General features: G+C 35.2%; 2 protein-coding genes across 3 annotated transcripts; one reads left to right on the forward strand and one right to left on the reverse strand.

The window, feature by feature from the left end:
* Nucleotides 1–298: 298 nt before the first annotated feature.
* LOC145607920 (ultraviolet-B receptor UVR8-like) lies at nt 299–6,569 on the reverse strand. The gene is made up of 5 exons (XM_081663515.1): nt 6,473–6,569; nt 5,260–5,730; nt 1,977–2,193; nt 1,428–1,746; nt 299–1,342 (listed from the first exon to the last, which is right to left on the reverse strand). Exons 2-5 carry the CDS (start codon nt 5,586–5,588, stop codon nt 855–857), a joined length of 1,353 nt encoding a protein of 450 aa, XP_081519641.1. The 5' UTR covers nt 5,589–5,730; nt 6,473–6,569; the 3' UTR covers nt 299–854.
* Nucleotides 6,570–13,233: 6,664 nt separating this feature from the next.
* Nucleotides 13,234–21,603, forward strand: LOC145606858 (methionine aminopeptidase 2B-like). Of its 2 annotated transcripts, none has more exons than XM_081662700.1 (12): nt 13,234–13,388; nt 13,584–13,765; nt 15,509–15,545; nt 15,619–15,735; nt 17,126–17,225; nt 17,325–17,470; nt 17,551–17,642; nt 17,773–17,867; nt 19,207–19,303; nt 20,133–20,276; nt 20,404–20,621; nt 21,222–21,603. In XM_081662700.1, exons 2-12 carry the CDS (start codon nt 13,594–13,596, stop codon nt 21,330–21,332), a joined length of 1,329 nt encoding a protein of 442 aa, XP_081518826.1. In that variant the 5' UTR covers nt 13,234–13,388; nt 13,584–13,593; the 3' UTR covers nt 21,333–21,603. The 2 variants fall into 2 exon arrangements, with proteins under 2 accessions (XP_081518826.1, XP_081518827.1); XM_081662701.1 differs by having other exon boundaries at nt 15,512–15,545.
* Nucleotides 21,604–22,861: the final 1,258 nt, after the last annotated feature.

Genomic DNA, 22,861 nt, shown 5'->3' on the forward strand with positions numbered 1-22,861 from the left:
ATTGATAAGGTGATGAGAAGAGGACTAACTAGTTTATTACTCCTTAGTTTTTTTTTAAAATAAACATACAATACGAAATTTCTATTAATTGAATCTATACTCTATAGAAAGTAATAATGATGAATACTCTTTTGTCAAAATAAATAAATAATAATGATGAATACTTGTGTTTATTATAAGTAACATTTGTTTACATCCTGCATTTCCATTGATCTTACTTAATACTTACACAACAACATAAGAAATGAAGAAATAATTATTCCAATAGGCAAATAATAGCCGGGTATAGGTAGGTAATCGATAGAATAGAGAGGGTGCGGATTGAGGTTTATACTCATTTAGGCGGGTATGGGAGATATCAGATATGATACTAGTTTGCGCATTAATACAGGAAATCAAAAGGTAATTTATAGAAGTGTTTGTTCTCATTGACAATGAAAAGAAATACTTTAAATGAAAAAATAATAATAATAATAATAAAAGTAATAAAAATCAAGTATTAACTTTAACCTTGCATCAGAAACCTTTGTAGGAGAATGTTTTAGGCTATTTTCATCCTTCTAGTCACTATATCATTTAAGTGCAAATTCTCCTTCTATAAAATATATATCCAAGATTAAACCTTCAAGATTTATGCTTAGAGAAGAAGATGATGTATCGATTGGCTCCATATAAGCAGGACAAGGGGACAGTATCAGTTAAGAAAGTGTGGCTCAGCTTAGGAAGACTGTCAGGAGAAGGGAAGGTTGATCTTGCTATTGGTAACCAAGTAATTTCTCCAAGAAGCAAATTGATTCAAGCCTCTGAATAGTTCCTGAAATAAAAAAGCAAAATGCCAAAACCTGCAAATTAGCTCATGATTCAGCAACCAAGAGCAGAGTATGATCAAACCCTGCTACAGCTTGAACAACTTTGTACTGCTCAATATCAACTAAGGCTGGTTCCGATTCATCAAATGAGCTGCCTAAGCCAAGCCTCCCATTTTTACCACAACCCCAAACCCACAACTGCCCATTACCAGTGACAGCAAGTGAATGCACACGGCCACAAGAAACAGCTGCAGGAATCTCCTCGGCCAAACTTTCCACTGCTAATGGTTTGCTCTCATGGCCTGGCCTTCCAAGCTGAGAACTCCCATTCCATCCCCAGGAATATACAGCTTTCCTGAAATCATTGCCATCCTCTGATGCAGGCATTTCACAGATTGCAAGGGAATGTCCTAGCCCACATGCGACTGACAGTGGACGGAAGCTGATGTCAACTGGAAAAAACCCTAGGCCTTGATTTTCTCTGCCTAACTGACCATAGATGTTACTGCCACCGCTTAGCATGGTGTTATCACCTGTTGGAATTTTATATCAACTTAGGAAAATTCCAAAGAAGCAACCATCAAAAGAAAAGAAATGACATTTGTATAAATGGCTTACGGCAGATGAGTAAGGAGTGATCAAGGCCACAGGATATATCAGTCACTTGAATGGAATGTAGTTCTTCTATTAAATGTGGTTCCCACACAATTGGCATGTCCTTTTCCTTCTCCATGCTTTCCATGACAAGTTTCTCAGCAACATCTAGGGCTTCAGAGGAGGTCATCTCATGCCTTCCAGGTAATTCTGCACTTGAATCTAAGGGCGAGGCTTTGACTGTCTCTCCCAATCTTCCCAGTCTTCCATCTGCTGAATAACCCCAGGCAAACAACTTTCCATCAACTGTTTGTGCAAGCACATGTCCCCAACCAAGTGACACCTACAAGGGTATGTCGTATGCCAAAATCAGGTTAAGTCCCCTGGAAGTTGAATGTGGTACAAATTGACCAAAAAATAGATAAATGCAGCAGATACAGGGATCACCTAGTGGAATGAAAAACTTAGTAAAATAATTTTTAAAAGGAAAAAAAAAAAAAAAAAAAAAAACTAACAAGAACCAGCAGTATATAGACTACAATTCTACCTTAAGAGGCATTAGATAGTGACCACCTTGGTTATATGTTCTCCAGTGAGTGCCTTGACTTTGGATGGCACAAGAGACTCTGTTATTCCTTTCCCATGCCCAAGCTGCCCACGCTTGGATCTTCCCCATGTCCATATAGAGCCATCATCACCAATGGCAGCAGATACTACACCAGATGCAAATGCGGATTGAACTTTCACATTGTCTAATTCTTTCACCAGCTTTGGTTCGTTCCATGAACATCTGCTACATAAATAAGTAACAATATTACTATGATAGAATGTTAGAAACTATGAAAAAGGCAAGATTCAGAGATTTGTGAAATTAATGCACAAGTTATGTGCAGGTCTTTTAAAATTAAGTAGTTTGTTAGCATCAATCTCACACAGGGGCCACAGGGCTGCTACGTCAGATGTCACATTAGTCCAAACAAGCCAATACAGGCAAACTAGGCAATGCACAGCCTATCTGTTTCTCAAATTTTGTGAACCGAGTCACCGACACCAGGTTTGATGTTTAGCTGATACTTACAGACCACACTGGTTGGTCTGGACTAATAGGTGGAGGGCCGTGAAGCTATGAATATTTTCCACATCTGGCTTTGGTTCAGGACATCAAGTTACATTGGTGTCTTTTACATCCTTCTTTATCTATGTTTTACTTCTGCAGTAGCTAGGCTCACGGCTCACCCAGGCATAGTCAATGAAGACTTTTAAAGTTGTGACTTGTGACCGAGGTTATCTAATAAGCATATTACACTTCCATTCACGGAAAGAAAGCACTATGCGCTAGGTAGGAGAATTCCAAAACCTTTGGGGTTTATCAATGATAATAATTTTTGGATCATAATATACACTAAACATTAATACTTAAACAGCTAATCAAATATCCTCTATTAGTTCCAAACAAGAGCTTGGGATCAATATCAAATTTTCATGAACACCCTTTCGTGTAGCTCTCTATGAATCCAGATATAAGGCGTAGGGTCAGAAAGTAGCTCTCTACCAATAGACTCTACACACCTCTAAGCAATGAAAACTTGACTTACATGCTATCAGCAATATTTTCTCATTCAAAGATGTAGCCAGCCTCAGCCTTTTTATACTTATTACCCTTGAGTTGACTCAAAAAGTCCCTGCATTCAACCTAGTGATTAATTAGGACATATATGACTAATATGAGGACCTAGGTCTTTTTTAATTTTAAAAGCAGTGTCCATAATATGTTAAAATTCTAGTGCCAGATAAGAAAAAAAACACTTACAAGCACTAGAGTAGCCATAAAATAGTTGTAATTAGAGGGAATACATAGGTGCTCAAACCACCAATGACTTCACTTCCCTTTCTTTCTGCAGCTCTTTTCATTGATGGCAAAAAACCATTGGCAACATACGGATTCTCACATATTCCTAATCATTATATATGCCCGTGGAGATTGACATCACTTTGTTTCAATCTTCAAAACCTCTTCACCAAATCATGCCAGCCTTCCAAACTATGAGCTACAGCTTAAATGTGATTTGACCTTTTGAGCATTGTCTAGATCAAGAAAAGCAAATGTTCAAATACACCATAGCGCCAGTCTATCAACCAATTCATCTGATAATTTTGGCTAAGGGGACATACAAGACATACTCATAAACTTCAGAAATGATCAAATCAAGCAAACTTCAGGTCACAACGTAATTATAGGAAACCCAATGTTGATAGTCTAGAGAATTAAGTGCTAAGATAGTTAACACAGCAACATATAAACACAATATCAGGAAGAATAATAAAAAATGGAATGACAAAACACACACAAGAATTTCACATGAAAACCCCCCTCCTCACAAAGTCTACACTAGTACCCTCAACAATGGTACTTATCCTGACCCTAAGTACACCCTCACACTAATATTGTATTTGTCACTCCGTCACGTCCTCCCTTACAAACAACAAATTTGTGCTTACTCCAACTCTGAGATGCACTCACTGCTTTTCTTCTTGCTAACTCGCTTTTTCTACATCTTTTCCCTTCAACATTCACGACACTTATATAATGCCTAACCTCCCACATTCTTCTCTTCAATCTTTAAAGATGCACAACAACTAGCATATTAAAGGCTACTAGAGCTGCTTATAAGACAAGACAACCCGCGAGCTACTTGGTCACCATAATATTATAACCATTGATCTCTTTTCATCCCAACATTTCAACGATCAAGATTCAAAGTAGTAAAAATTGAATAATAAAAAATAAAACCCTAAACACAAAAACCTCATACCTCTTTTACTACCCTCTTAGCCGCCACTCTCTATACTATCTCTATCTTTTTCTCTTTCTCTCTCCCCTCTCAAAGCTCGGGCTAGCATAAATCTCCAAAATCCAGCGTCAAGCTTAACTAATAGCCAAACGAGTCAAGTTCGAGCTTCAATGGAGCCAGTTCGAGCTCGGGTCGAGCTTAACTAATAGCTAATCGAGTCGAGTTCAAGCTAGTTTTTTGGAGCTCGCGAATTTTCGAGCTCGAGTTGAGCTTAGGTTTTAGCGAGCTCGACTCACATCGTAATCACTCCTAAAGGCTACTACCCTAAAGTCAAGAACCTATTGTCTACCTTAAGTAGACTAGGTATGACACTGACGTAATAACTTTTAAGTCTTCCATTCTTTAAAAGACTTCATAAGGGGTGTTTGGTTAGGAGCTTTTTGGAGTAAAAAGAGCTTTTTAAGAAGTTGTAAGAAGACTTCAAAGAATGGAAGACTTAAGGGGTGTTTGGTTAGGAGCTTTTTGGAGCAAAAAAAAGAGCTATTTGACCATTTCAAAAAGCTCTATGGGGTATTTGGTTAGGAGCTTTTAGGAGCAAAAAAAGAGCTATTTGACCATGTCAAAAAGCTCTAGTGGGGTGTTTGGTTAGGAGCTTAGAGAGTTTTTAGCTTTTTGGTAGTTTTATAAACTAAAACAACTAATACTCCCTCCATTTCGTAATAATCACAACACTTTCCTTATACATCTGTTAAATTATAATTGCAACATTTGCTTAGTATTTCTCTCATCCACCACCCTACTTTCACAAATATTTAATACTTCACTAACCACAAAAAAAAAAAAACACAAATAAACTTTACATCTAAATGAACTTGAGTAGAAAAGGCATAATGAAACGAGTATGACAGAGCCATCCAACAAGGGGTAAATTGCCTCACAAAATTCATTCAAAATAGCAATGTTAAATTTTGCTCAACATTAATATAAATGAATGGTGATACTCCTACTTGGACTAGGATACATTTAAAAACTATTATATGTATAAAGGAAGAGGAGTGATTAACCTGGGTTCAAGAAGACCTCTACCGAGCTGACCCTCATCATTTCTACCCCAAGCCCACAACTCCCCTTTAGCTGTCACAGCAAGAGAGTGATAATGCCCAGCGCTCACACTCACAACATCAGCTGGGAGCCCAGGTACTACAGTTGGTTCATAAGCATCAGCTCCGACACCAATCAAGGAAGACGGCAAGCCCAGAGCTCCCTGACTGCCATCCCCAAAACTCATGACAGAATACGATGAGCTACCTTTTCCAGTAACTCCACTACTAAAGCCCCTACATCTTGAAACAAAAGCAGTAGCCACACTTCTCTTCCAAAGACACTGCATCATCTCGTTAAGTTATAAACTACATACCATATACAGTCTGAAATAGCAGCAGCAGGACCATGCTGATGTCGCAATATCTAGTATTTTTATCCACTTGTGTTCATATAGTAGTACTCTCAAATAGAAAACTCGCGTACAAAGCAACCTGCGCCACATAAAACAATAGCCAGTTTAATGATAATCATCATTAAGAGATGATGATGCTTTATTAATCAAACCCCACCACTCATTGCTTTGTAATTGTTTAAATGAACATCTAATATTCCAATTTAGCAAGCATTATTTATTATAATTCCAAGCATTTTCTTTCGCACGCCAAATTTCGACCTTCCACTCGACCACTCCCAACCCCAAATCGAAAGGTGAATCATGATTCATGAAGAACAACTTCTAATACCTTTCTTATAAGTTTAATTAAAGCAGTATGACCAACCAATTAAAGAATTTTGATTAAACACAACCAATTAATGAAATTTTCCGCATTGCCATACATTTTAAGATTAGAACCCTAATATCAGAATAAAATGCTTGTTCTCAAAAACTGAATTAATCATCAAATACAATTACATAATTTCGATCAAATTTTATAAAATTAAGCTATAATCTAATCAAATGAAATTGAAGAATGCAATAACCACTCAATTACAGTCATGTTCCTTATTCCAACAAACCATTAGATGGTTTGGGTTAATAATACCCAAAATATGAAAATCTGGGTTAAAAATTCACAGTCCATAATTTTATTTTATTTTGGGCCATTTGTGATGAATTTGTTCTTCATTAATAAACAAAGTTTGATTCAGAAGTAAAATAATGAAATAAAAAACATGAAAATAAAAACAAAAAGATGAAATTCTCATAATAATAAGATTACAAAAATACAATACCTGAGGTATGGAATGCGAATGAAGAGGTTGGCATGCCGAGTTTGCCAAGTCACAGAAATTGCCTACAATTCAGAGGAGCACTAGCGGTCATCCAAATATATACGAGTAACGTTTCTAGTCACTTCACCTTATTTTTGTCGAGAAAATACAAGTTTTTTAAAATGAGAAAACACGAGTTAATTAAGGGTTCGTTTGGCATCATTGTGGTTTTCTGTTTTTTGGTTTTTTGTTTTTCAAAATCATATGATATATGTCACATAATGAATCAAAAATTAGTCAAACTTATTAAAACCATGATAATTATAAAAACTGACAACAGAAAAGTGGAAACACCTTTTTCTTGTTTCCTGTTTTTGGTTTTTTGTTTTCAAAAAAACTGGAAACTGAAAACAATGCCAAACAAGCCCTATTTAGTCATCAATTATGGTGTGAATGTCCACACCCTAATTTCTTCATTGCATTTAATGTAGTAGCCAACCTTATTGCCACCCTCTAAGTTTATAGCCGACAATGTAATAGTAATTCTTACTAATAGCCATGCAAGTTCACTTGTATAATACACACAACAATATTACCAAGAGTAATATATACAAGTAGTAATTCAGAAGAAGGTAATAAGAGAAGTAGAATTACCTTCTTATTTATATTTATTTAATTTTAGATTACACACTTTTTATGTTGCTTTCAGTTTTCGAACTCTTGACCTCATAAATAGATTAGGGTTCTCGGACTACTACGGCTTGCATCCCAGCGTGATACTTATTTACATTTGTAAATATTAATAGTTTGATTAGAATTATTTTACCAGTCTACTAGAATATTGTGTGATATTTTTAATGTTGTGTAAAACTGAAATGGATAATTCACCCCCTATAAAAGCGGATTACACCCCCTTTTTTCACCATACAATCCTTATCCCCTTCTTACTTTTACCAAAATTATTTCCTCTTCTTCCTCCATTCACTCCAGCCACGCACCATGTTCCCCGTCAACAACGGACAACCACCACACCCCTTCACCTTTGAAGAAGATTTGAGGAAATCAAAAGTTATACTTAGTTTTAATTATGGCCCTAGTAGTTTTATTATAGCAATGATGATTTTCATCTTACATAAGTAGCGCTCGGTTTTTCGACAAAGGGAATTAATGCATGTAACCTCCGTAGTACTTCAAGTTTTTTTTTTGTCTTCTAGGTAGAATTACATGTGCATTTTGTTATAATAAATGTTCCCTTTATCTTATCATTAATGTATGTCATTATTATTATTATTATTATTATTATTATTGTCGTTATTATTGTTGTCGGTGAGGTAGTAATAGTAGTAGTATTTATTGTTAATATTATCTTTGTTGTTGTTATTATCATTGTTGTTGTTTAACTAACGTAATTATCATGCTTTATTTTAGCTTAATTTTATGTAAATCATAATAACAACCTAAGGGGGAGAAGCAAAGTATGTTTTAAATGGCTTATTATTATGATTATAATCTGATTACTCTAATTATCACTTGCTTAATTGGCTTAATGATAATTATCAGTTGCTGAAAAGAATAATGATCTTCTGCTGAAAAATCACAACCTAAGACCAAATGGGTCTCAAGTATTCAATGAAACAAATGCTGTAGAAAGCTCAAATCTACCCGAGACAAATGTCGCTCATAGAGGTGGACGTAAAAAATACAATAACCGTGGCAGATCTACTGACGAAATTAACCATTAATGACGCGTCGGAATGGTTTTCACTTAGAAACAATGATAATAGATTAAAAGGAATATCTATGCCTCACGGCGGAAAAACATGGCAAGAAACATATGTATGAGAAATTGCCAGCATATTCTTCACGGTTATATCATACAGATATACGACCATTTGAAATGAATTTGATATCTTGGCATGATCGTTTGGGTCATCCTGGTACAGGAATGAACAGGAATGATGCACAAGATTATAGCAAATTCAGTAGGACATTCAATTAGGAATGTCAAAACCCCTCGATCAGATGAATTAACATGCTCTGCATGTTCACTTAGCAAATTAATAATAAGGCCAAACTATGAACAAAATTGCTACATACTGAATCCCCAACATCTTTAGAGAGGATTCAAGGAGACTTTTGTGGGCTAATTAATCCTGCATGTGGACCATTTCGATATTTTATGGTATTAATGGATGCTTCTTGATGGTCACATGTAAGTCTCTTGTCAAGTAGAAATGTTGCTTTTGCAAAACTACTTGCTCAAATCATTAAATTAATTAAGGGTACAATTTCCAGACCATACAATAAAAAGAATAAGGCTTGACAATGCTGGGGAATTTACATCACAAACTTTTAATGATTATTGTATGTCGATTGGTATTGCATGTTCTAGAACATCCAGTAGCTCATGTTCATACACAAATGGCTTAACTGAGTCATTAATTAAGAGACTACAATTGATTGCAAAGCCATTATTCCTTCATCTACTTGGAGTCACGCCATAATACATGCGGCAACTCTAATTAATTAGATTGAGACCAACTGCTTATCATAAGTTCTCACCACTACAATTAGTTTTTGGTCGAGAACCTAATGTCTCACATCTAAAAATCTTTGGTTGTGCGCTGTATGTTCCTATTGCTCCACCTCAACGAACAAAGATGAATCCACAAAGAAGGTTGGGAATTTATGTTGGGTTTGAATCAACCTCCATAATTAAATATCTTGAACCAATGATCGGTGATTTATTTACGGCTAGATTTGCTAACTGTCATTTCAATGAAACAATAATCCCAGCCTTAGGGGAAGAGAAAGTGGACTCACAAAAGAAAGAAATAAATAATCATTTGGAATGCAACACAATTGTCATTGTTTGATCCACGAACAAATATGTGTGAACAAGAAGTTTAGAAAATTGTTCATTTACAAAACATTGCGAATCAACTGCCTGATGCATTTATAGATGCAAAGAAAGTGACAAAATCACATATACCAGCTGAAAATGCTCCATCTGGTAATAAGATCACTGAAAATGAATCTCTAGCACGCCAAAAGCGTGGAAGACCACTTGGTTCAAAAGACTCTAAACCAAGAAAACTAAAAAGACCCAATGAGATCAACAATATTCCCCTTACAAAAGATCAAGAAAGACAAAATACAGATGAGAATAAAGAAAAAGATGATAATCCGAAAGGGAGTGAACAAGATGACCATAACATCGATAACAATGAAACTTCAATAAATTTTGTTTCTACCAGGAATTATTGGAATAGAAATGATGTTATCGTAAATGAAATATTTGCATATTCCATTGCAATTGAAATGACATCTGATGAAAATGATAGTGAACAAAGAATAGTGGAAGAATGTCATTGCAGGCATGATTGGCCAAAATGGAAAGAGGCAATGCAGACAAAGTTAAATTCACTCAAAAAACGAGAAGTATTTGGCAAAATAACCCTTATACCAGAAGGTGTAAAGCCAGTTGGATACAAATTAAATGGGTATTTGTGAGAAAACAAAATGAGAAAAATGAAATTGTTAGATACAAGGCAAGACTTATAGCCCAAGGTTTTTCTCAAATTCCAGGGATTGATTATGAGGAGACATATTCTCCCGTAGTTGATGCAACTACATTAAGATTTCTGGTAAGCTTGACAGTCTCAAAAGGACTAAAGATGAGATTGATGGATGTAGTGATTGCATATTTGTATGGGTCACTTGATACAGACATTTATATGAAAATCCCTGATGGACTAAAATTACCAGAAAACCACAAGCCTAGACATTTACTTTCCATAAAATTAAAATGGTCACTTTATGGAATGAAACAGTCTGGAAGGATGTGGTATAATCGTCTTAGTGAATACCTTATGAAAGAAGGGTTCAAGAACATTCAAATCAGTCCTTGTGTTTTCATTAAGAGATCACAATCAGGATTTGCAATTATTGCAGTTTATGTCGATGACTTGAATATCATTGGAACTTCAAATGAACTTGAAAGAACTGTCAAAACACTTGATGAAAGAATTTGAGATAAAAGACCTTGGACAAACTAAATTTTGTCTTAGATTGAAAATTGAGCACTTAAATAATGGTATTTTTGTCCATCAATCGAACTACACTAAAAAAGTGTTAAAACGTTTTTTCATGGACAAAGCGACCCCAATAAGCACCCCGATTAGGGGTGTAAATGAGCCAAGCCGAGCTGAGTACTACCTTGTTCATGTTCAAGTTCAATTAACTTAGGCGAGTTCGAGCACGATCCCGAGCTTTCAAGCGAGCTTAAAAATCTGTTTAAGCTCGGCCCATTTAGTACACTATGTGTTTGCGATCGGTTCGTGAACAGCTCATTTATTAAACGAGTGTTTCATGCATGATTTTAGTAATATACGAGCTTCTCTAATAAACGAGCTTTGTATTTTGACATTTGAAAATCTCAAAAAATAGCATAATAATTAAATCCAAATTATAAACCTAAGATTTAAATCTTAATTATTAACAAACTTAAGAATTAAATTAACAATTGTGAATAAATCAATAATTCATTAATATAAATAAACGAGTAGTTCGCAAACATAAATAAACGAGTTGTTCATGAACTTATTTGAACGAGCATATCTATGTTCGTGTTCAAGCTCAATTATTAAATGAGCTTCAAAATTTGTTCAAGCTCAGCTCATTTATCAAATAAACGAACATGAATGAGCTTTAATCGAGCTTGAACCCGAGTAGTTTATTGATCAGCTTGGTCCATTTACACCCCTAACCTTCGATGATTGTTCGGTCTTTGAATATGAAATATGATCCATTTAGACCTCGAGAAGAAAATGAGGATGTCCTTGGTCCTGAAGTACCATATCTAAGTGCAATTGGGGCTCTAATGTATCTAGCTAACAATACTAGACCCGACATAGCTTTTTCTGTGAATTTGTTGGCCAGGTTTAGCAACGCACCAACAGAGAGACACTGGAAAGAAGTATGACACTTACTACGATATCTACGAGGAACGAAAGATCTTGGTTTGTTTTATCAATCAAGGCTAGATGCCACCCTGATCGGATATGCAGATGCTGGATATCTATCAGACCCACAAAATGCCAAGTCACAAACTGGATATTTGTTTCACATATGGTGGAACTGCGATTTCTTGAAAATCAACAAAGCAAACCTTGACTGTAACATCATCAAATCATGTTGAGTTGATTGCCCTTTATGAAGCAGGATGTGAGTGTGTATGGCTCAATGATCGGCAATATCCAAGAAGAGTGTGGGATGAAAGAAGTAATTGAAATCCAACCAGTATTTACGAAGACAATACTGCATGCATCGTACAAGTAACCGAAGGATATATCAAAGGTGATAGGACTAAACATCTATCCCCAAAATTGTTTTTTAAACACGATTTGCAAAAGGAAGGGAAGATAAATGTCCAAGAGATCCAATCATGTGATAATCTTGTAGACCTGTTTACAAAGTCCCTACCTTCGAAGAATGTTGAGCGGTTAGTCCACAAGATTGGGATGCGTCGTCTTCATGAACTACGTTAAAATTAAGGGGAGCATTATATGCACTACACTCTTTTTCACTTCGATCAGGTTTTTAACTCAATGGGTTTTTCCTGACAAGGCTTTTAATGAGGCAGACACTAAAACATATAATAATATATTGCTGTACTCTTTTCCCTTAGCTATGGCTTTTATCCTAAAGGGTTTTACCTAGCAAGGTTTTAATGAGGCAATAAATACCCTATTTTGTATGGACATTCTAGGAAGAGTGTTAAGAGTTAATTAATTTAGTCATTAATTATGGTGTGAATGTCCATACTCCAATTTCTTCATTGCATTTAATGTAGTAGTCAACCTTATTGCCGCCCTCTAAGTTTATAGCCCACAATGTAATAGTAATTCTTACTACTATAAATAGCCATGCAAGTTCACTTGTATGATACACACAACAAAATTACCAAGAGTAATATATACAACTATACAAGTAGTAATTCTACTTATCTTATTACATTCTTCTCTTAATCCTCTAATTTTATATATTTCATAACATCCTCCCTTTTTTTAATTGCACTATTTAATATTTTTTAGTATTCACACAACAATTAACACTTATATTTAGTGATTATCTATTATATTTGTTCTTTGAAGTTACTTATTTTGACAGATTAATAAATTATATTTACATGGTCTAGATATAACTCAATACTTATTAATTAACCCCGATTCACCTCATATCTATATTTAGTTAGACTTGATCAATTTTTTAGATGAACAAAACACATTCTTAAACAATGTGATGATGACATAATGGTGATGGGTCTTGGGATGGTTCGCAACAAATAATAAGGCAATAAATTGACTTATTAATAATAATAGATTAACTCAAAGAGTGAATCGGGTAAAACACTAAAAAAAATAAATTAATAATGGATTAAGGCTTGTTTGGTTCAATTTGATTTTGTATGAAATTTAGCCTTAAATTCAATTTGATTTTGCATGAAATTTTTATTTACTTTCTCTATACACAATATGAATTTATATGAGTGTCGTCTAATCTTAGAGCATCTAATCTTATTTTCACTTTATCATAACTTGTATGCGAGTGATGTAATGACATAAAGAGTACTTTTTTTGTCTAAACGGTAGGAACCAAACCATAGCTCCTTCCAAGTATAACTACCCTAACAGATCGGAATCTTATACATGTCAACCTCGGCCCACATTAGTTTCACTAGTCTAGTTTGTATTTGTCAAATGTCTACCATAAACCCTTGAATGAAAGTAAAAAACTTGACAAAAAAAAAAAAGCACTTCTCTTCTCCCGTCGACTCCATCTCCTATATCTTCCCCTTTTTCTGAGCTACGCCGTTTCTCTGCTGCTGCACTCTTCACCATCAACAACAAGACTCTTCCTTTATATCTCTCTTCAGGTCTCTCTTTTTCTTTCTTTACTATTTCTTCTTTATATTGGATTGAGCTTGAAATTTTTATAAACCCAAAAAGATGTCAACTTTAATTACAAAATTGGACCTTTTGTCATATTATTGAAGTATATGATTTGATGATTTGCATTTGGATGATTGCTTGATTGTTGATTTTATTGGGTTTTTGTAACACAAATTTAGGTATTTAATAATGGAGAAGGAGAATTCTGGCATGGATATTTCAGTGGAAGAAAAAGAAAAACCCACTATTGATGATTGTAATGAAGTTAATTCAAACCCTAAGATTGTTAATGGGGAGAATTCTGAAGCTGTAGATGATGATAATGATGATGGTGCTGAACCATCTGTTGAACAGAAAGGAGGTAATGGGAATTTATTGCATTGTTAATTATGATACTGTGATGTTGTAATTATGATTTTTTTTTGTGTTTTTAGGGTTCCTTAATTGTGTATTAATATCAATGTGTGCTTGTTTTATTAGTTTGGAATGATGCACATTAAAGTACTCAACTTTTGAAAAATATACTGGGGTTCAAGTGGTGGTATTGGTTGGAGGATGTATTTTGAAGGATTGAAACCACATTGTAAAGGGATAAGAGGATCGATACGGTTGTCTTACTTCTTCATATGATGCTTCGTAGTCAGGTGATTCGGGTTTTGGAGGATTAGGATAAAAATTATGCAAGTATTGCTAGTGATAAGTTATGGTTTTTTCTTCATCAACTTTTCTTTGGTTGTGGTTGTGAAATTTGAAAACCCATTAAGGGGGGTTTGGTTCAAACAATAGTATGGGTTTGGAATGAGGAATGAAACCTGGGTGGTATGGGGTTGAAACTTGATACTTGATTTCATGTGTTTGGTTTTTATCTAGAAATGACAGTTTTCCTTTTAATTTTAGACCTAAAGGTATGGGTATGAGCCAAACCCACCTCCCCCCTTGGGTTTCAAAAACCCATACCTTGGGGGTTTGAGGTATGGGTTTGAAAAATGATTTTTCTAGAAACAAAGGTATGGGTTTTGGTCATTCTAAACCCATACCTTATACCTAATATGCTTGAACCAAACACCGCCTAATTATAATTGGAACTTGAGATGTGGTATTCTCACGTTATTGGGTTGTATTTTTCCCCAATTAGGGGTCTTTTTTTTTATTACCGGATATAAAAGGGCAGTCTTCTTATCATCTAACTTATTTCATTGCTACCTATAAAGGATGTAAGAGTGGGAAAATGGTGGGAAGAAAAAGCACTATGCTATATCATTGTCTTAACTGGATCTTTTTGAGGCTGTTGGTTTTGGAGGGTTTAGGGGAATGACAGAATGGTTGGACTAGGCCTACTAGCCGAGCTACCTCTAAAGTTGTGGAATGCTTATTAAGCTCCCGTGCTATTTAGGCTATGTGTAATACACCTCCCTGGGTTCCATTAGTGATTTGTACACACCCATTTTCTAGGGGTAAAGTTAAGAACTTTATTACAGTAGCAATTTTACTATTAATTCACGTTCCATGGGGACCAGAAAATTTGAATTTTTGGCGGTGAAGGTTGTTAAGAACGTTGTGCAAATTTGATCATTTTCAGTTTTGGTAATTTGGTTTTCTAGTAGTGTTGTGAAGTGCTAAATTTTGATTATTTTGGTTTTGAAGAGTGGTGTAGGAAAAAGGAGGTGGAATGAATTACCTTAGGGCCTTTGTTAAGCTGGGGATTGTTTGGATCAATGGGGCACCACTGCACCATCACGAGATTAGTCAGAAGAATTGGGCCTTTCCGCAAGGTTTTAATTTTCATTCGAGGTGCAATGGTTGGGAGTAAAATCTTTAAATATGTTTAAATTGAAAGCAGTTCTCAAAAGGTCTCATCTACTGTCCTACTCCTACCCCTTGTAATTGGTGTATTGTTACATTGCTTCCATACTCCATTTTGTTTGGGAGGATAATGTCCTTAAATCCTGCCCTGCTTACAATATACACTTTTTAAAATTTTTGCTAAACGAAGAATGTCTGGCATTGAACAGTCCTTAATTTCTACTGTTATATTATGCTTAAATACTTGTATGCTGAAGTAATTTTGAATGAAATTAACTGTATTTTTTTACCCATTGGCCAGAAGTTGCTAAGAAGAAGAAGAAGAAAAATAAAAGCAAGTGAGTAGTCAGCAATGTATTACTAGTGTCTGCATGTCAACTGTAGGACTGACTTGTTATCAATTATGTTCAGGAAAAAGAAAGAGGCCGCCCAGGCGCCCCAGCAAACAGACCCCCCATCCATTCCTGTACTTCAGCTTTTCTCATCTGGGGATTTTCCAGAGGGTGAAATTCAGCAGTACAAAGATGAGTAAGGACTTTACCAGGAAGTGCATGTACACTATTCAATATGCAATATGTGGATTTACCAACTTGATGATATAAATTCATTGAACTTTTAAATGTGCGCATTTGCATTTTGTTTGCTTCAAACTGAGTTTCTCCTCATGACTGTGATATATCGTGACTGGATTGGTGTTCCAGTGTTTTGTGTCTTTTGTGGCATTCTTCATTCTTCATATGTTTAGCTTAAAAATTATGATTTTTATCATAATTAATTTGTAATTGTTTGGCTCCTCATATATTTAGGGGTGCTAAGACCTAAGGATGATATTGATATCAGCAAGTCTTAAAAGAGATATTAAAATTTTGATGCCTTGATGGTGAAAGTTCTATTCTGGAAATGGTTTTGTATGGCTAAGAGGAATCCAAATACAATAGTGACACAGACATATTAAAGGCAGATTTTTCACTGAGAACTTGAACCAAATTTTGCTTTTAGACTTTCAGTGTTTTAGATTCACTAAGAGAAATCCAAATGCACTGTTGTTGAGATGCTATATGTAGTATAGTGGATGGTTGGACTTTTGTGAAAACTTGTAGAGGCAATAAAATAATGTTTTGTTCAGCTTTAATAAGACTAGCAGTCTAAATTAATTCTACCATTCCAACAACAGAAAAAGTCTTTATTTCTTCTTTTGTAAGACTCGATGAGGAGTTAAATTTATGGGATGGAAAGGAAAGGAGATAGTAAAAAAAAAATGCATTATAGTCCAAGAGGGCTTGTTGGAATCCACGTACTAGAAGTGAAAGTAACAAGGAAAAGAAAACTTTCCTAGCAAGCCTAGTGTTAGAAGGAATATCCGAACTCCCTCTCCTTGGTAGTTTTTTTATTGGCAGATTTGGCACATCATACTTGTTAACACTTGTTTAGGGGTTTCATTAGGTGCTAGTTTCAAAGATTTGACTAGGATACTTATTGTTTTAACACTGTCAAAAGAACTTCCATTTGCTTTCTTTTGCTTGGAGGGGAGGGGCCTTGCCATGTTCAGTTCTAGAGTCAATCTATACTTTTCCAATTAAGAGTGTAATGGAAAGGCTTCTATATTATTGCAGCCTAAGGATATCTATGTCTAAGCTGTCATTGTGACACTGCGGGTAGAAATTTCATGGGAAGCACTAGGATGATATTGAAGTCTTTACTGAGATAGTATGTTGGTATGGACCTATGGTTTAGCCATCTTTTAGAGTTGCCTGTAAATTTTTTCCCTTGTTCTGTAATTTGTTTATTTATCTATGTTATTGCTACGAATTCTATTATTCAAGTCTGTTCCTCTATTATGCTGTAATTTCCATTTTGCTTGCTTTCAGCCTCATGGTTGATAACTTGATATCAAATAAGTTACTTAATTATGTTGTAGCAACTTATGGAGGGTAACATCTGAAGAGAAGAGAGATTTGGAGCGTCTTCAAAAGCCTATTTATAATTCAGTTCGCCAAGCGGCTGAAGTTCATCGCCAGGTTTCTCTGCCTACATTAAGGACTATAATATATGGAATATTATTTTGGCTTTAAATGCTGAGTATTGTATAGAATTCTAATGGATTTTTATATGGTTAGGTTCGAAAATATATCAGAAGCATTGTGAAGCCAGGGATGTTGATGACAGACATTTGTGAGACTTTGGAAGATACAGTTCGTAGATTAATATCTGAAAATGGACTGCATGCTGGCATTGCCTTCCCTACTGGTTGCTCCTTGAATTGGTAATATTTTAGGCAACATAGTTTCAGTTGTCAGCATTTATTGTTTTTATAGAAATAATCATATATTATTTGCTCATTAGGGTTGCTGCCCATTGGACACCGAATACTGGAGATAAAACTGTGCTAGGGGAGAATGATGTGATGAAATTAGATTTTGGAACTCATATCGATGGTAATACTTATTCAATAGCCTATTTCTACTAGGATATCTTTAATTTCATATATGGTCAATGTGGAAACACAGGTCTGACTGTTATATTTGCTGGATGGTAATGACTTCTTCTTCCACTTTTGTAACATAGGATACATTGTTGATTGTGCTTTCACCGTAGCATTTAATCCCATGTATGATCCACTTTTAGAGGCTACACGTGAAGCAACCAATACAGGGATTAAGGTACATGCTACATCTTATATTATGTACTTCCTCTATGTTTATTTAGTTGTTTCATTTTATCTTGGCACATTTGCCACCTTGCAAATTTGATCTAATTTTTTATTTGTTTCATTGTAAAATTTGTAAAAATTACTCCCTGTGTCCCTATTGGTTGGCGCATTTCCTTGTAGAGCTTTTTGCATTTAGTTGATACACTTCTTCTTTTTTTTTTTTTTTTTTTTTTTTTTCCTTTCTAAAAAAGAATGGTCCCACAAATTTTGTATAATTCTCTCACACTTTAAGGGTCCCACTTTTTCCGCAACTTCCATGAAAACAATTACTCCCTCCGTCCCCGAAAGAACGACTCATTTGGGTTGAAATTTGCAAGTACAAATGTATGGGAAAACACAAGTCATCAATAATTTGCAAGTACAAATGTATGGGAAAACACAAGAAAAATTAATGGTGGCAGGAGAGAGAAAAAAAGGTTAGAAATTTAGAGAGGAGATGGCACAAAGATCTGAAAAAATACAAGGGTAAAATAGGGAGAAGGAGGTATATGACAAAAATACAAGGGTAATTTTGTGATTTTAATAGATGTTGGGAAAAACAAATGGGTCATTCTTTTTGGGACTAAAATTAGGCCAAATGGGTCGTTCTTGCGGGGACGGAGGGAGTAATAAATTAACTTCTCCTCTCACCAACAAAAGCAATAGTCCCATAATAAAATATTACTACTCCTTTCATCCCAAATTAGTTTGTATACATATCATGGCATATAGTTTTAGGTGATAAGTTGTTTGTTATCAATTGTTATTTTATTGCAAAAGTAGATTTGAAAGGTGATTATGGGTATTATTTTTAGTAAAAAGTAGATGTGATAGGAGACACGGGAGTATTTTTTTTAATTGAATTTGAGAGGGTGTGGGACCCTCACTTTTTGGTAGTGGAAAGACATGTATCAAAATAATACTAGGGTCTCTTGAATAATAAAATTGTAAACTAGTTTGAGACAAATAAACATGGAAAGTGTAAAAAGTAATGTGGGACGGAGGGACTAAAGTCAACTTTTATGCCTAAAACTTTGTGTTGGTCAAACCATGTCAACTAAAAAGGGACGAAAGAAGTATATATTTGAAAATATTTATCAAGACTAACCTAAAGAGATCAAATAAAACTTTTCGTTATGTATAATTCGCAAATGATGGTCAAAGTGAAGTGGATGAATAGTGTCAATAGTTAAAATGGAACAACTAAAAAAACGAAGGAAGTATGTATTAGATATTTACAGAAAGTTGATATTTATGAGCATTTTGAGAATAAAAAGGAATTTCAAACTATTGTTTGTGCTATATACTAGGAAGCTGGAATTGATGTACGTCTTTGTGATATTGGGGCTGCTATCCAAGAAGTGATGGAGTCATATGAGGTCGAAATTAATGGCAAAGTTTATCAAGGTAAGATGAGGTTTTGAGGTGTACATGTTTGAAGTGAATCTTTTCATGGCTTTTATTGCTGTTGCTGCGTATTTTTTCCTTATGCTCCTCTTAATGGCTAGTTGGCTACCCTCCCATTGTAGGTGGGTTTTTCTTTTATGTTATTATTCTGTTTAGGCCAATATAGAGTTGGAATTATTTTTTATTTATTAAAATGGGCCAGTTGTGAGCCTGTGACCAACAATGGATCTTAAAAGATGCTCCCTCCAATTTTTTTAAGTGAAGCACTTTTCTTAAATCTCTGTTTTCTCAAGGGACACACTTCCCATTCTGCTACTTCTAATTATATATCTCTCTTGGTTCCCGACTCCCCAATACTACATGCTTTATTATTTTTCTCTCCTCGTGTCCTCATACTTTATTATTTCTCTCCTCTCATATTCTAATATTTAATTCGCCAACAGTTCACTCTACCTATACACCCTATATAAATCTCCTAACACTCCGAGCGGAAGCTAGTGTGTCTATTAAAAAAACTCAAGGGATTAGTTTCTACTTCTCTCTAGCTGCTTTGTTTCTAAATAAGTTGTCTAGTGGTGCCATTAATAATTCTTTGCTGTAGTTGTTGACTCCAGAGTCTAATGGTTAGTTCAACACATTGTGACGGTACTTGCATTGTATTTTTGTGTCATTTGTAATCTTAGTCGTATTTTTTCTAATAAAGACTGAAGCTTTTGTGTGGCCATTTGATTTTCTGATGTTCTATGAAATAACCTGAGAAGTATATATAGCAGGGCCTTCCACATTGTGTTTTCTCCATGAGTTTTGAAACTTATATCCTAACTTGCAGTTAAAAGCATTCGGAACCTGAATGGACATAGCATTGGCCAGTATCAGATCCATGCTGGAAAGTCTGTCCCTATTGTGAAGGGTGGTGAGCAGACAAAGATGGAAGAGGGTGAATTTTATGCTATTGAAACATTTGGATCGACAGGTAGCATATTCATACCTACAGAATCATTTGCTTTTGAGAAGTTGGTATAGACTTATGAGGTGGAATTGGGCTAGATTCTAGGTAATCAGTGGTAGTAGCATAATGTTTGCTGGTCTGCTGCATACAGGTAAAGGGTATGTCCGGGAAGATCTGGAGTGCAGCCACTACATGAAAAACTTTGATGTTGGGCACGTCCCATTGCGGCTACCTAGAGCAAAGCAATTATTGGCAACAATTGATAAAAACTTCTCCACGCTAGCTTTCTGCAGGCGATATTTGGACCGCCTTGGGGAGACTAAATACTTGATGGGACTGAAGAATTTGTGTGACGCTGGCATTGTTCAGGTAACAAATTGCTTACACCACCATTTGTTTTTGAAAAATGTTGCTAATCATGTTTGGCAGTCTGTATGTGTTATACTGTTAACTTTGGAGTTTGTGGCAGTCTCAAGTTACATGTCGAACTAGCATGAGAAATAAAATTGATCAAATCTGTTCATTTTAGCTTTAATTTAACTTTGTTTTGTTGAGTAAATTTCATACAAAATCCAGTGATTATTCAAATTTGAGAAGCAGAATGGTTTTCAACTTTTTCCCCTTAAATCGTATGGTCATGCACGTATAAGTGGTTTTAAGGCCAATCTAATTCGGTTCTTGAGTAAATATTTGAACTGGAAGCAAAATTTTAAATATGACAAGCAGAAATGAGTTTAGATCAATGTCTTTATGTCCATCCATCACTTTGGTCTTATCTTCCATAAGCATATTCATTTTCCTTTAAAGAAGAGAAGCTACTTTGGTTGTTTCCTACTCTAAATCCCATATTCCCATTGTATCTTTTGTGGTTATATTTAATCAAATATTATTTTCCTCATTTAATTTCATTATACTTATGTACTGTTCTATCTTGTTGAAAACCTTATATGATAATCTACATTTTTGCAGCCATACCCCCCTCTGTGTGACGTGAAGGGAAGTTATGTGTCTCAATTTGAACATACAATCTTACTTCGTCCTACTTGCAAAGAAGTTGTATCAAGAGGTGATGATTACTAACATCACAAAACTTATTGGAGCTGGATGCTGGCTGTATACTAGAATTTCCGATTTTACTTTCTTTAGTGACTTCATACTCCCCAGCTGTTTTGTTCCTAGTTGATACATGTTTCCAAAGAAGCGTTTTAATGTTTACTGGTGGAAATATGTGCCGCCTCTGGTCTTTTGAGTACCTTTCCATCAGCTTGTATTGCAGATTGGATGACTTTGGACTTTAAGAGTTTATATTTATTTGATAGGAAATGGCAAAAGGAGGTCATTTCAGGGAGTACTTGGCTCTTCTCGTATGTGCATGAAATCCTCTCCTTTTCCTCCCAGAGTTGCATTCGTTTTCCTCGGGCTTCACTCTTTGCTTTGCCCCCTTTTACTTTATAAGAGAAATTATCACTGAAGGAAAATCCGCAAAGTAAGGATAAATCATAAAGCTTGGTCTGATCTTTTTATAGTTCAGAATATGATACAAGCTTTTCAGATACAGATTACAGTACGCATCGAAGTTGCTTACTTGGGAGCATGCTTGGTTCAAGTTAGATGCCTACCTTGTTCCTGCCATTCCTGGTTGTGTTTCAGTAATGTAACCTGAGGGGAGTTTAATCACTGTAATTTCAGGAACATTAGTATGGGTGCAATCTAGTTTTCCTAATTTCAAAGATAGAAATACAAAGGAAAAGAGATGAAACCATGAAATTTCGAGAAGAGATTAAGGGCACTCTCTTTTTAGGGAGCAAGAAACTTGACGGTTGAGGGAGATAATCATCCTAATAGTGGTGAACACTATGAATCATGGCATTGCGAGAAGGGAATAAGGTTGTTCTCTTTGTTGAGACAACAGGCTTGATTGTTGAGGGAGTAAATCTCATTAGTTTGCCCTAATTTTCTTTTTAAGTCGTCCCTTAAAGATTGCTCCATATTATTAATTTATATATAGACCACTACTTTAATCTCACAAAAATACTTTAGGTCCTACCACTTTTCTCTCTCATCAATTCTACTAAACCAAAACTTAATAAAGTGAAATATTTCTTTTTTTTTTTTTTTTTTTTTTTTGACACACTAAGTGAAATACTTCTATGGGCAAACAATTGGGGATGGAGGGAGTATGGGAGATTAATAAACTCAAAACTGATACTAATGTGGAATTGAACAAGCTTGAATCCTTTTCACTTCATCCCTATTTTTTGTAAAGCAAATCGAGCAATTGAAAGGGATCTAATTTATGAAGTCAAATAAGTAACAACCAAGCATGAAGAAGACAAGGATAGATTTACTGTGGGAACCCGAGAACCAGGAAAAAAACCACCAATCCACTATAGAGTATTAAGTTGATGAAGAATGATGGAGATTACAAGCTTCAATTGCATCATTCACGCTCCTACCTTAATATAATAGCACTCCCACCTTAATATAGCGTTCTCTCACAATTAAACCCTAGCTATTTGGGCATACTTGACACACTCTCTTCCTAAGATCAAACTCTTTATCTTCATTTTTCTTACCCATAACACATTGAATATAAGTACCAAGTATAT

Source organism: Chenopodium album, chromosome 23, assembly GCF_948465745.1.
Source record: "Chenopodium album chromosome 23, dcCheAlbu1.1, whole genome shotgun sequence".
Classification (NCBI taxonomy): Eukaryota; Viridiplantae; Streptophyta; class Magnoliopsida; order Caryophyllales; family Amaranthaceae; genus Chenopodium; species Chenopodium album.